This window comes from Cebidichthys violaceus, unplaced genomic scaffold (genome assembly GCF_023349555.1).
Source record: "Cebidichthys violaceus isolate CVI_PGR_0920_01 unplaced genomic scaffold, fCebVio1.0.p SCAF_44, whole genome shotgun sequence".
Lineage (NCBI taxonomy): Eukaryota > Metazoa > Chordata > Actinopteri > Perciformes > Stichaeidae > Cebidichthys > Cebidichthys violaceus.
The window spans coordinates 1,962,083-1,976,569 of record NW_027176639.1 but is presented as its reverse complement, the minus strand read 5'-3'; the positions used below and the strand labels follow the sequence as shown (position 1 = coordinate 1,976,569).

General features: G+C 47.1%; 4 protein-coding genes across 6 annotated transcripts in view; 3 read left to right on the top strand and 1 right to left on the bottom strand.

The window, feature by feature from the left end:
• Nucleotides 1-190: 190 nt before the first annotated feature.
• Nucleotides 191-5,924, top strand: mri1 (methylthioribose-1-phosphate isomerase 1). The gene is made up of 6 exons (XM_068728887.1): nucleotides 191-1,163; nucleotides 2,201-2,424; nucleotides 3,414-3,583; nucleotides 3,670-3,846; nucleotides 3,941-4,165; nucleotides 4,907-5,924. Exons 1-6 carry the CDS (start codon nucleotides 1,032-1,034, stop codon nucleotides 5,038-5,040), a joined length of 1,062 nt encoding a protein of 353 aa, XP_068584988.1. The 5' UTR covers nucleotides 191-1,031; the 3' UTR covers nucleotides 5,041-5,924.
• A 3,852-nt stretch (nucleotides 5,925-9,776) lies between these two features.
• cunh19orf53 (chromosome unknown C19orf53 homolog) lies at nucleotides 9,777-11,193 on the top strand. Its single transcript, XM_068728933.1, has 3 exons — nucleotides 9,777-9,910; nucleotides 10,450-10,505; nucleotides 10,613-11,193. Exons 1-3 carry the CDS (start codon nucleotides 9,823-9,825, stop codon nucleotides 10,760-10,762), a joined length of 294 nt encoding a protein of 97 aa, XP_068585034.1. The 5' UTR covers nucleotides 9,777-9,822; the 3' UTR covers nucleotides 10,763-11,193.
• A 159-nt stretch (nucleotides 11,194-11,352) lies between these two features.
• On the bottom strand, nucleotides 11,353-13,444 carry si:ch211-196h16.12 (regulator of G-protein signaling 5). The gene is made up of 5 exons (XM_068729096.1): nucleotides 12,963-13,444; nucleotides 12,828-12,884; nucleotides 12,699-12,751; nucleotides 11,820-11,983; nucleotides 11,353-11,724 (listed from the first exon to the last, which is right to left on the bottom strand). Exons 1-5 carry the CDS (start codon nucleotides 13,004-13,006, stop codon nucleotides 11,557-11,559), a joined length of 486 nt encoding a protein of 161 aa, XP_068585197.1. The 5' UTR covers nucleotides 13,007-13,444; the 3' UTR covers nucleotides 11,353-11,556.
• A 638-nt stretch (nucleotides 13,445-14,082) lies between these two features.
• The window catches only part of LOC137886583 (mitochondrial adenyl nucleotide antiporter SLC25A24-like), a 9,853-nt gene continuing 9,448 nt past the window's right edge, over nucleotides 14,083-14,487 (top strand). The window contains exon 1 of one of the 3 annotated variants that reach the window (XM_068729095.1): nucleotides 14,083-14,314. The gene's annotated coding sequence lies outside the window, so the exon portion shown is untranslated. Of the gene's footprint in view, nucleotides 14,319-14,487 lie in introns of all 3 variants that reach the window. The other 2 variants (XM_068729093.1, XM_068729094.1) reach the window with 2 other exon arrangements.

The following is a 14,487-nucleotide window of genomic DNA, read 5'->3' as shown; positions in this document are numbered from 1 at the left end:
TGAGATCACAACTTTTTATACAGCATTCCACCCAAATCCCCCAAATAGTGTGTACATATACAACATATACATGCAGTATATATACTGTATACAGCATATACATACTGTTTATATACTATTTATATACTGTATACAGTATGTTCCCAGTCTGAAGGTCCAGGAGAACCACAGCAGACTGTTTGTAACCGCATTCAATGTGAAATATTGACTTGTTTAATAACGCTTTATGATCATGTTTGTGTTTCCCTCAGATATGAAAGCCGGTTTGTGACGAAGTGTTTCCACTGAACTCTTTAGTGGGTTTATCAGGCAACGTGTAACAATGAATACCGTTTATTGTCACAGCAGGTCGGTTCGTGGGAGGAATTAAAGCCGATTTCACCTAAATGATGAGGAACAATAAAATGGAAGACAAACACACAATGCTGCTGTTTTGGGGTGACGCGCGAGGCTTTGGCGTTATGCTAATAACGTGTTTGAATGTGACAAAGGGAGGACGAGGAGAGGGGGATGGTGCGCAGGAACACGGGAGGGGAGTCTTGGTGAAATTGGACAACCCGCGAGACTTCGGTGGGCGTGGACAGAGACGAGGGCTTCCTGCTCGGTGAGCACGTGGTTCCGTGTCTGCGTCCCTGCTCGTCTGTCAGTGAAGGTTCGCAGCTTCTCTCACTCCTCTCCCCATCCATCCATCCTCCCGAGCAGCACAGCAGACCTGCTCCTGTCTTTACTCCGTCCCACCCGCCTGCACCTCCTCCTCTTCCTCCTCCTCCTCCTCCTCCTCCTCCTGCTACACGTTGCTTCTTCTCCTTGCGACGGACACCGGGACTACCGACAGCCAGGCCGCGGTCACTTCAACGTGTATCCGCTCAGAGAGAGAGAGAGAGAGAGAGGAGCAGTGTGTGTGTGAAAGTGTGTGTGACGAGTGAGTGTGTTTGTGTGTTGGAGAGAGTGCGTGCGTGCGTGTGCGCGCCCCCGCCTGCAACCGGTCCATCCGTGTTATTTCTCCCTCCATCCCGCCTCGTTCTTCCGTCATGACGCTGGAAGCGATCCGCTACCGGGCCGGGTCTCTGCAGATCCTCAACCAGCTGCTGCTGCCACACCAGACCTCGTACGATGAGATCCGCTCCGTGCAGGACGCGTACGAGGCCATCAAGTCCATGAAGGTACGGAGCCCCTTTCTCTCTCTCTCTCTCTCTCTCTCTCTTTCTCTCTCTCTCCACCCTTCTCCCCTCTCTCGGGGATTTCTCTCCCGCTTGCCAGCCGCCCCGCATGCCCCGCTGCTTGTGCATTTATTCCCGTCGTGCGTGTTGTTATTATTATTTTGTGGATCGGGTCTTTTGTGCTCCCACCGCTGCACGCATGTGTTGCCTGATGCTCCCGCTGTCGGCCCGTATTTTTGTTTTGGATGCACCTGCAGCGCGCGCGCGCGCACACACACACACACACACACACACACACACACACACACACACACACACACACACACACACACACACACCCTTTACATATAGTTTTCACATTATCATGTATAAGCTCCTCTCACTAGACATCTGCACACAGACGCCCACCCGTGGAATCATATGCCCCCCCCCTCTTTCTTTGGGAGATATTGATGAATTATTAATGACCTTTGCTTTTTGTTCGTGTTCGGGTCTTGGATGCACTCGGTGACACCTCGGGCTCTCTGTCCCTCCACACCTGAAGACCTCAGACCTGATACTCAGACTCAGTCACGTGTTCAAGTTCTCCAACAGCTGGAGAGGTCTTCAGGTTTCACTTGTTAGGACTGAGCAGATACTCACTCTTTTGTCCTCCCCAGTCTCTCTCTCACACACACACACACACACACACACACAGTAGACACGATCAAACGTGTATAGCTACTGTGTGTGTGTGTGTGTGTGTGTGTGTGTGTGTGTGTGTGTGTGTGTGTGTGTGTGTGAGAGAGAGTGACAGAGTGAAGGAATGTTCCATAAGCAGAGGGTGATGTCATGATAATAATGGAGTCTAATGGTAGAGAGAGAGGAGACAGATGATATAATTTTGGCTCAGTGATCTTCCTCTTACGACTCTGTGGTGGATTAATACTTAAACCTGGAGACGTCTGTTAGAAGTTGGCATAGAGAGCAAAGATGAAGACCGCCATGTGATGCTGACTCTTCTTCTTCTCCTCCTCCTCCTCCTCCTCCTCCTCCTCCAGGTGCGGGGCGCCCCGGCCATCGCCATCGTCGGCTGTCTCAGCCTGGCGGTGGAGCTGCGGGCCGGCGCCGGCGGAGACGATCCCGTGACCTTCATCAGGGAGTCTCTGTGTCACCTGACCTCGGCTCGGCCCACCGCCGTCAACATGGGCCGGGCCGCCCGCGAGCTGATGGAGTTCGCCGAGAACGAGAGCATGGAGAAGAACTCTGAGCAGCTCAGAGAAAGGTGTCTGTCTGTCTGTCTGTCTGTCTGTCTGTCTGTCTGTCTGTCTGTCTGTCTGTGTTCTCAGCCATCCTACTTTTTAATTTCCTCTGACACACTGGTGGTAGTTCAGCAGGGAACACATTCATGTACATTAATGTATATATTAATGTACATGAATGTGTATAACTGCTTTGTGAGTGTTTCCTGAAGGAGATCAGACTCGCAGGATTAGGATTCACGCAGTGAGTTGTAGAATGTAAATGTAAACCATTTGTTTTCAAGAGAACTCCAGAGAACCTTTTATGATAAATGGACACGGAGCACTCATGGGTTACTTGCTCTTGTCACGTTAAACTTAGACTGAAGTTATCGGCATCAACCGGATGTGACCGATCCACATTTGATACAGTGTCTCTGTCTCCACACCGCTACTGTCCCTCATGTTGGATCACAACAATGGTTGAAGTAAGTTTCTCACAGAGAGGAACACCGATTATTAAATGTGGAGAACATAAAACGTCTGTATCCGAGATAAAAAGTTTGATCGACGCTTTGGAGATTGAAACTACTCGGAACTTCCTCTCATCATCAGCGGTTCATGTGATGAGTCCGTGTAGATAGACGTACAGCAGAGGGGCGGGTCCTGGACCGGTACCACAGGACGCATCGCTTCATGTGAGACCCGGCTGTTTGTTAGTTTGTGCTGTAGAGACACTGGAGCAGTGGAGAGTGTGACACCTGGCTCTTGAAGCTGGTTGGAAGTTGAACTGTGTTCACTTTGTGAACCAGATGGCTGAGAACCAATCATATCACGGGTCGATTCTGTAAGTCCAAAGAAAGATGAGTGAGGAACAGTGTGAGACGAGGAGCGATAGAACAATAAAGATGCTGGATTAGAGAGACAGAACCATGGAGACATATTGTAGCTGCAGACTTGATGGACACATTAAGTCCACGGTGGCAGATGGAGCCTCCTCTCAACTCCCCCTCTTCTCCCCCCCCCCCCACAGTGTCATTGCCTGGATCGAAGACATGCTGGAGCGTGACGTCAACGACAACAGGAAGATCGGTAACTACGGCGCCCAGCACATCCTGTCTGGCGTCCCGCGGGCCTCCGTGACCATCCTCACGCACTGCAACACCGGCTCGCTGGCCACGGCCGGATACGGGACCGCGCTCGGTAAGAGCGCCGACCTCGGCGTAGAAAAACAGGCCGAAATACCGACGGCGCCGACTCTGTAGTAACGACCGCGTGCTTGTGTGCAGGTGTGGTGCGCAGCCTCCACGCGCTGAGCAGGCTGAAGCGCGTCTACTGCACCGAGACGAGGCCGTACAACCAGGGCTCCAGACTGACGGCGTACGAGGCGGTAGCGGAGGGGATCCCGGCGACGCTCATCACAGACAGCATGGCGGCCCTCACCATGAGAGAAATGGACATCACAGGTGTGTGTGTTGGTGTGCGCCCTCTTCTCCTTTCTCCCAAACTCCCCTCTTTTTATCGGCACTAACTCTCTCCCGTCGTGTTCTCCCTCTCAAGCGGTGGTGGTGGGTGCGGACAGGGTGGTGGCCAACGGCGACACGGCCAACAAGGTGGGCACGTACCAGCTGGCCATTGCCGCAAAGCACCACGGGATTCCCTTCTACGTGGCCGCACCCAGCACGTCATGCGACCTGAGCCTGGAGAGTGGCAGGGACATCATCATCGAAGTGCGCCCCCCTGAGGAGCTCACCAGTATAAACGGAATCCCCATCGCTGCCCCGGGTGAGACGTGGGGCATGGTGGTGGTTTCTTTGTAGAAGGGAAGACGTCACACATGTTGTTGAGAAGTTTAAAATGACAGGAACGGGAACAAACGGTGGGTTCAGAGGAGAGCGATGGGAACACATTGAGGGGTGGATCAGAGTGGCCCAGGTCCAATGTACCCTGAACCCTGAACCCTGAACCCTCACACACGCTGATTGAAGTCAGTATCTGAGTTAAAGAGGGTGCAAGGGCTCCATGAGGAGAGAGAGAGAGAGAGAGAGAGAGAGAGAGAGAGAGAGAGAGGCTGAATTGAGTCGTTTGATCTCTAATTAGTTGCAGCAGCTCGGTGACATCACAGTAATTAAAGAACATCGTTTAATGAGCACAGAGAACATGACGCTTCCCTCTCTCTGGTCCTCTTGTGCTTTTTAACTATTTAAATTATACAACTGTGTTATTTAAAAAATGTTTCTTACCGTCAACAAATCACATGAAAAAGAGCAACAATTAAAGTTTAGCTTAAAGTTTCAATAAACACATTAAGTTACTAAATGTTTAAATAACCAGTTGATATAGTTATAGACAGTAATGAAGCGATAACGGTGTAAACAGTTTGCTCATCGTTAACAGTACTGGAGATCTCTCCAGCAGTAACAGGGTGAAGGTTAACTGATGCTCAGAGTTCGTATACATGGTGTAGATGAAGGGGAACCAGAGGTCTGCTGTTTCTTAACGGTTCCCTTCCTCCTCACTGCTCAGGTATCGAGGTGTGGAACCCGGCGTTCGACGTCACCCCTCACCAGCTCATCACAGGAGGCATCATCACAGAGCTGGGGGTCTTCCTCCCCTCCGAGCTGCAGGCGGCGCTCACCGGCCGCCTCACGGCCCTCTAGAGCCACTCAGCCCCACCTGCTGGTCCGTGTGCACCACTGCACCTTAACGTCACACACTCTGAAGACACTCACACACACACACACACACACACACACACACACACACAGACACACAGTCATTGTTGTGGTTTAGGTTTGGTCAAAGCACAGTCACTGTTACATGTCAGTGGTGCACACAGAAGAAGAAATGTTCTCACACACACACACACACACACACACACACACACTCACTGCAGGGAGTCAAGCAGACACACATGTGCAGTCTCCTCTTTCTGTTCTGTCTTTGTTTTGTTTCCATTTCACCGTCTCATCCGTCTCTCATTCCGTCTCTCATTCTGTCTCTCCTCTTGTCTCTCCTCTTGTCTCTCCTCTTGTCTTCTTCCACAGATAGCGCTCCGCTACACTCATCCCTGATGAGGTCATTCTTTTTAAACTCCTTCATGTTAGAGGAGTGGTTTTTATCAGCCATAGTTTCTGAAGCGCTGCTGCCCTCTTGTAAATACACATGTTCTTGCTGGTAGTGTGTACATATGTAGAAAGCTAACCCTGCTAGCGGAAGCTACGGCTATCTTAACCAAAAATGTGGTCGTTTGAAACTAAATTTGACTTAAAAGAATGTTATATTAACATTCACTTCATTTTGTTCTGTGTAGAAACCTTTTGTAGAGGAAGAATCCAAATTTATAGCTCATGAATAAATGTTCACAAGCAGATTTTCGGGACGTGAACGACAGCATTTGATTCTAACTTTTTAACCCAGGCGGCAAAATTTTGAATTGACCTCGTAAGTCAGCTGAAGCCTGATGGCTGTATTCAAACCTCCCTCCTCGTTTGTACCTTGCTATCATACCTCACCTGTGTTCTCATAGTGTACTTATATATATATATATATATATATATATATATATATGTGTATATGTGTATATATATATATATATATATATATATATATATATATATATATATATATATATGTATATATGTGTATATATATATATACACATATATACATATATATATATATATATATATATGTATATATGTGTGTAACCATCATTGTTTTCAGCACCTACAGACACTCCCACGCTGCACAGGCTGCTCTGTGGACCTGTGATCAGAGGTCTGTTGTGTTTCTGTACTACAGGCTCCACATTAAAGGAATAGTTCACCACACAATGAACGTTTGGTCATCTGCTCACTTGCATGTCAGTCGAGACTCAACTAATGTTTGTGCACAGCTTCAGAAAAATAGATTTAAAGAAACAGTAATCAAACAGTGACGTCACACTTTGATGCTTGTAGAAGCGCTCTGCTCGCTGCTGAAGGGAGAACGACAGAGAAGAGTCATTCAACTCTTAAGTTTCACGCTTCCACTTCGTTCAGTTCATTTCTGTCTTTACCTTTACGCTCTGAGTGACAGTGAACACAAGGCTTACTTCACGTCTCCACAGGATACGAGATGAAGATGCTTTGAAGCTTTATAAGGTGGTACTGTGTCAGCGCTGTGTTCAGAGACGTCACACTATACAGGTCTTTCATTTAACTTTCTCTAGATCTGTGAAAAGATGGTTTCAGCTTAGTTACTCATGAGTCTAATGGGTCTGATGGGTCTGATGAGTCTGATGAGTCTGATGGGTCTGATGAGTCTGATGGGTCTGATGAGTCTGATGAGTCTGATGGGTCTGAGTCTGATGGGTCTAATGGGTCTGATGAGTCTGATGAGTCTGATGAGTCTGATGAGTCTAATGGGTCTGCTGAGTCTGATGGGTCTAATGGGTCTGATGAGTCTGATGAGTCTGAGTCTGATGGTCTGATGAGTCTGATGAGTCTGAGTCTGATGGGTCTGATGGGTCTAATGGGTCTGATGAGTCTGATGAGTCTGAGTCTGATGGGTCTAATGGGTCTGAGTCTGGGTCTGATGAGTCTGATGGGTCTAATGGGTCTGATGGGTCTGATGGGTCTAATGGGTCTGATGAGTCTGATGAGTCTGATGAGTCTAATGAGTCTGATGAGTCTGAGTCTAATGGGTCTGATGAGTCTGATGGGTCTGATGAGTCTAATGAGTCTGATGAGTCTAATGAGTCTAATGAGTCTGATGAGTCTGAGTCTAATGGGTCTGATGAGTCTGATGGGTCTAATGGGTCTGATGAGTCTGATGAGTCTGATGGGTCTGATGAGTCTAATGGGTCTGATGAGTCTGATGGGTCTAATGGGTCTGATGAGTCTGATGGGTCTGATGGGTCTGATGAGTCTAATGGGTCTGATGAGTCTAATGGGTCTGATGGGTCTGATGAGTCTGATGGGTCTGATGGGTCTGATGAGTCTAATGGGTCTGATGAGTCTGATGGGTCTGATGGGTCTAATGGGTCTGATGAGTCTAATGGGTCTGATGGGTCTGATGGGTCTAATGGGTCTGATGAGTCTGATGGGTCTGATGGGTCTGATGAGTCTAATGGGTCTGATGAGTCTGATGGGTCTGATGGGTCTGATGAGTCTGATGGGTCTGATGGGTCTGATGAGTCTAATGGGTCTGATGAGTCTGATGGGTCTGCTGTGAGGCCACACACACTCCGTCAGTAGTAAACGGTTGATGAGAGGAGCAGGAGATGACTTCACGTCTTGATGTTAGGTGAACTATTCCTTCACGATCGTGGCGTCTGACCCGTCTGACCCGTGTGCAGAGAGCTCAGCAACACTAACTATCAGAATGTAACCTTCACGTCGCTCCCTTCTTTAGTCGGGACAGAGTTCAGAGACTCGTCTGTTCAGAATGTTTCCTCTCTTTGGGTTCATCCTCCTCTCAACTGAAACGCTGTTTTACTCCAGACTGACTTCATGCTGAGGGCCGAAGGCAGACGTTAAGGACTTTGTTTCTCCATAGTCTACATCTCAACCCTGTGGGCTGTGAGCTTAACTCTTCTGGGTCCTGAAGACAACGGAGACAATCTTCAGAATGATCTGATTCGTCTAGTGCTGAAACGATAAGTTTCTTATATCCGTCATCAGCTGCAGCACGTTTTTCTAGTTTTAAGTAACATTACATCAACCTGTTTAAACCTGACGTTGACCTCCTATTCACTCATAACCAGTAGACCATTATTGTGAAAGGCGTATGACTTGAGTTCCTGCAGTGTTGTCAGCTGACCAGTGATCATGTGATTGTTGTTCTAAGAGGCTCCTTAGAAAAGTCTTAAATATGTCCGTCTGTGTGGGACTCGCTCACTGAATGTCCCGGGTCGGACTCGGGCCTCACTGGTGCGGCCCGTCTGTCCGTCCGTCACCCCGGTTCACACGGTGTAGCCAGACCTCCACCTCGTCCAGCCCACAGAGACCTGGAGAAGAGCTCGGTCAACAGTCTGCCCTCTTCACCCCTTCTGACCTCACACACCACAATGTGGACATTGTCATTTACTTAATTCATTTAAACAGGTGACAGATACTCAGCTGTTCCTGCTCTACAGGACCACAGAGAGCTGCAGAGAAACGCCCTAAAGAACAACAGGCTTAACGTCGACACTACTTGCAGTCTCCACAGTCTCCACAGTCTCCACAGTGTCCATAGTGTCCTTGTCCACATCTTGCTGTAATATAAGCTGCTTTCTTCCTTCGCTGTCTATCCTCCCCTCTTACTTTGTCCTCCGTCCATCAGTCCTCCACTCACAGAGATGCTGTTAGGTCACACACGAGCATAAAAGACACTTGTGCGTTTGACTATTGTTTCTTTTGTACAGTTTAAGACGCCACTTGTTCGGAGCACATTTAGACAACGTTCCAGACGTATGTAGCAGCTTTGTGGCCGTCAGACCCGCCAGGTATTCCTCTCTACCTCTGTAAGAGGTGTGAGATCTTTGTTTGTCTGTACATCATGATTATAACTGTTTGGCTGTGTTTCTTTATGTTACTTCATGACATTGTGATTCCTAGTAACTAGGCTGTTAGTACGCCACACTGGGGAGGCCTCCTCAACCATACACACTACCTCTCCGTCTCGCTACACGGACTCAAACACTGAAATGCATGAACACGTGGGCTTAACGTGTCAGGCTGCAGCAGAGCAGACTGACAGATTGTAGAAGAAAAAGAATCTGGATTAAATGTCACTGACGTCTGTATCTTGAACCCAAAGTGACGAATCATTGTGGCGGTGCTTTTCGTTTGCCAAAGCAGCCTAGATTTAGGCCGGTGTGTCGTGTTGGGTTGCAGCTCAATTGTTTCTGCATTATGCTATTTGTTTTTTACACCGTGCAGCAACATAGTCCTCTGTTTAAAAAGATGTTCCCCTCAACACGCCCAGCCCTCGCCTCACAAAGGTGCCAAACTTCAGCGCTGCTCGCCACTCGCTGTATTTTCCACTTTGATTTAACTCATCAAAGCAGGCGTGTGCGTCTTATTCTCACTGATTAGTATGGCCTGCAGTCACCATGGAAGGAGTGTTGTTCAGATGGCCTCTTTAAGTGCAAGTATGTCATTGTTGTTCTTGATGATCACTTTATCTGGTTTCATTTTGTAATGTGGAAATGGTTCAAAACTGGATTTTTTTTAAATATATATGTACATGAATATAATGCTGTAAAGTGCAGTCATGAATTAAGAGATGTCTCTTTCACATCAATAAAGTAAAAAGAATAAAACCAGTGAGTTGTTTCTGTCCGTCTCAAACACTGTTACATGAACCTACAATGAGACTCCTGTAGGCGGCGGCAACGCAACACAGACGGAAGACGACTACTATTCGAAACGACGAAGAAGAAGAACCGCTTTGAGTATTTCCGGTTAGCAAAGATGGCTCAAGGCTCAAAGAAGTTCAAAACGCAGCGGCCCGGAGCCGCTAAGAAACAGCAGAACAAACAGAAAGGACCGAAGAAAGGAGGTACGAGTCAAACTGCTCCCCTGTTCATTAAAGATGTTGACCAAAAGGGCGCGAAAACTATTTTTGTCAAAACGGCATCAACACGTGACCAGCGTGAAAACAGCTAAACGTTACTAAAGTGACTCGTGCTCGAATATTTAGAATATCGAGCTGAAAACATATATTAGGAAATGACTTAAAACTGTTGTACAACTTACATTAAAATACTGTGTTCACTCTGAAGCTCAGCGACGGATTAAACGAAGAGCTTTAAAGGCTCACGAGCTGTGACGCAGGTCACTTTAACGTGTTCAAGACTACTTAACTGTTCATTTTATTCTGTCCATCCTGTACATGCCAGTCAACGTAGATACGATCAAACACCACAGTCTAAACGCAAACCTCTGAAGTGACCACAGAGGCCTTCTAGCTGTCGTAGTGAGAGTAGACTACAGTAGGGATGTAACGTGTGACGCATCAGACCTGTTTTAAGACAGTGAATGTGTGTTTTTATTCTATTTAGATTGTTGACAGTGATATTGTTGTTTTCCTTTGTAAAGGGAGGATCATTGCACCGAAGAAGACTCAAGTCGTTGAGCAACAGAAGCTGAAGAAGGTGAGGACGCGTTTAACAAAAGGGTCCATCTCGTTCAACCTGTCATGAGAAGCTAACAGTGAACGCACCAGTGAGCCGTATTAACCTCCTCCTGCTGCTCCCTTCAGGGTCTGGAGGTCGCCATCAGGAACAAGATTGAGAAGGACGTGACCCACAAGGCGAGCTTATCCCTCCACAAGCCGCTGAGTGTGGTCAAAGGAGCCGAAGGAAAAGGCAAACCAGGAGCAGCCCGTCCAGCAGGAACCGGATCCAAGTAGGGCTTGATCCACAGGACCTGAGGTTGAGCGGGCTGAACCCAAGTCTTAGTCTTGGGATCAGTGATCTACGATTGTTCCTCCGATTCAGATTTAAGAGACATGCCAGCGCAGTGTTGTTGTTTTCATCCCTGAATGTTTCAGCTGAAACAGTCACAACACTTCTTGCACAAATTCTAATTATTTACTTTTCAGTTTACAAAGAAATGTATAGATATGTGAGTTCCATAAACTTCCAGTAGGGAGCACTATACAGCTTCATTGACTCTCAGTTTCTCATTTGTTTGCTTGTTTGTTGTAAAATCTTGACTGAAACATCAGGAACCATGTTCTTATGACCTTATGACCTTTAGGTTGTACCTTTTGTTAAACAGGTTCGACATTCTGTTATGATTGTACAGAAAAGATGATCAGAGTAAAGTGTGAATCTTAAACCTGTCACTGTCGAGAGTCCTTTGGTGTGTGTGTGTGTGTGTGTGTGTGTGTGTGTGTGTGTGTGTGTGTGTGTGTGTGTGTGTGTGTGTGTGTGTGTGTGTGTGTGTGTGTGTGTGTGTACACACCACACTGATGCTCATGAAGTAACACACGATGAGTCGTCTTTAATGAGGTTTATTTACGTCCTTCGTGGACGTCTCTTACAGCTTAAGCAGTCTAGATGTGAGGTTTATATGTGAGACTTTCTAACAGCATGCATTAGGACGGCTCACATGGAAAACAATCACAAAACAAGCAGCTGAACTACGATGGGTTCATCAGCAGCTGTTTGTACAGCAGGTCTGTGCAGCTGAGCCGTGTGTTTACAGAGCTTTGATGGCCTCCATGCACTGAGGGGAGCGCAGGAACCTCGGGAAGGAGTCTTTCGCCATCAAATTGTAGATTCTCTGCTGAGCGTTGTTGAACGTGTCGGCACACGGAGAGTCCGTCACACTCAACAGAGCCTCCCGGGTCTCGGCGTCCAAGTTGACCTGAGTGGAGAAGGGATTATCAGAAGAAGCTCTTTTAGTTCTAGGCGTCTCTTTGCCCTGATTGCACACATCGCATCACGCTGCTCTGCACCGACCTCCTGTGGAGCGTCGGGGTTGATGAACTGGCTGTAGATGCTGCTGGACTTGGTCTTCTGCAGGTTTAAAGAAGCAACCCTGTAGTCCTCGCAGGCCAGCCAGAACTCCAGGTTCTCCTCACTGAACTCTGAGCGCAGGAAGTCCCGAAACGCCTGACGACCGCCTGGAGAAGAACAAGCCAGAGAGGGAAGCGAGTCAATGTGAGAAGAAGGAAGCGCATGGAGAAGAGTGGGTTTGTTTTAATGTTCTTATGTATTTAATATGAGTTGATAGAAGTGGGACTAACTTGAGCATCACCAGCCAATCGGCACACAGGTGACATTTAATGTAGACAATGGTAAATGAAGTCTGAGATGTGACTCGGTAACATCAGTTAATATATCACTGCTGATATGAAACAAGAATATTATTTCTTCTTTTAAAAGTCACAGTGTTGCTTTAATATGGACAGTTAGTTTTATAGTGAATCATAGTTTTGTTAGTTCAAGTGTTTTTATCACGTGTTTCTATTGAAACATTAATATCCAGTTATTGCACCTCGTGGACGACGCTCCTGAGGATCAGTGTCGTATGAACAGAGACGTGTGCAGACAGAAGTACTGCAACACGTAAGAGTGAAACTACAGCTGTGCAAGCGGAACGCAGCGTTCCTCTTCAGCGTTACTCAGGAACACATTTAGAATCAGGCGTTGAGCTTTCTTCACAGCAGACGTTGTGACTTGTCAGAGAAGCACAGGTGTTACTGCTGAGGCTAACGATGGCTCTGTGTCCCGGTAAACAGCATGACATGTCAACATGTCTTCTGTGAAACAAACCTGTTGTGTGTTAATGAAACAATGAACCCACTTTGGAAGAAATAGTGGAAATAACTCTCTTACTTTTGCTGGTCAGCAGAGTTTCCAGGTCATGGAGAGCTCTTCCATCCTGAACCCTGAGAAGAGACAGAAAGATGAAAGTGATGACTGTGGATCTGATAGTTATGTGAAATAAGAGTTTCAGTAGTTTACCTTTGCTTGTGGTGCGTTTCAGCCAGATGGCTTAACTTCACCCGCATCTCTTTTGCCCTGAAACACACGAATAACTCTTCATAACACGAACTCTGCAGTCAGGGAATCACTTATTCACACAGAGAACGTTCTTACTTCTCCAGGCATGAGGAGGGCAGGGAGGAGAGTCCTTTACACATCGAGGAGAGTAGTGTGAGAAAACCTGCAGCGCTAAGATGAACAGCCTGAGCAGTGTTGGATCACAGGAGACGATTCATTCAGAGGGTATCAGTCAGCCGGCTGCTGCTCTTATATACGGCCCACCTGTTTACTCTGTGATCTGTCAGACCAGCAGGTGTAGAGCGGAGAATGAGGGAGGTGGTGTACGTGCTCACTGACCACACAGGCCTTTCAACAGGAGATAGAAAGCAAGTCAGCACATATAATGGGGACATTAAAGCAGGGGGGGCTCTACTGTGTGTGTGGTCAGGCCTCAGTAGCTGTCTTAAAGGTCTGTCCTGAACAGAAGCAAACTGAGTTCCAGAGTGATGAGAGGGGAGCAGGTGGGCTGGAAGCATCACTCATCTGTGGAGAGTCAGAGGACTGCAGCATGTGGAGGACAGGGTTACCTGTTGAAGGAGGAGGAGACAAAACGCCCAACAGGTGACTGAATCCAATAACAACACCACTATACACACACAGCTGATGTGACTCTCAGCAGGTTCATTATCACTGAAATGATGTTAAATCATATAATATATATGAAAATTACACTTTAAGGCATAGTGGTGTGTGTGTGTGTGTGTGTGTGTGTGTGTGTGTGTGTGTGTGTGTGTTGTAATTGTATAGTACAGTACATTTTAAGGGGTGCCCCCCCCAAATCTCCTATATATATATATATATATATATATATATATATATATATATATATATATATATATATACTACCATAGTACATTAAACATATTAAGAGGAAATAAAAATACAGGAGAAGTATAAGTCAAGAACATAAACCTGGAATATAAAAATGACTAGAATATAAAAAGATAGACCTCCTATAAAACTAATACTATAATAAATATGTAGAGCGTCATTCATCAGAATTCATCATTAATAATTAATAGACATGAGCAGTGACCAACCATTGACTGTGTGTGTGTGTTTGAGTGTCTGTGGTTTCCTCCCACAGTGTCCCAGCCACACACACACACACACACACACACACACACACACACACACACACACACGCACACTCTTCAGCGGGGAGGCGCTGTGTTTCTCTCGCTTCCTGTTTGTGTCCTGACTCGATGTGAGATCCAGCAGACGGAGCGACCAGCACAGAACCCCCGGGACCCGCTGAATCCAGAAGGGACCTGCTCGTCAAATCCAGTTCCGGCCCAGTAGACTGAGCTCCGGACGCGCTGGTTCCTCTTGGGTCCTGACTCCGGACCCCCCCCCCCCCCCCTCCAGCGTCCTACCATGGACCGCGTCTCGGAGATAAACGCGCAGTGAGTGAGTCACACGATGGTACCGAAGGTTCTGCGAGTAGACTCTGTAGTAGACCAGCACAGCGGGGGTCAAGTTGAACGGACTACATTTAAACGGAAGCTAAAGGGCTCGTGTCTAGAGGATCAATGTGCGTCAATCTGCACGAGCTATTTACATAGATTATAATCTCTAT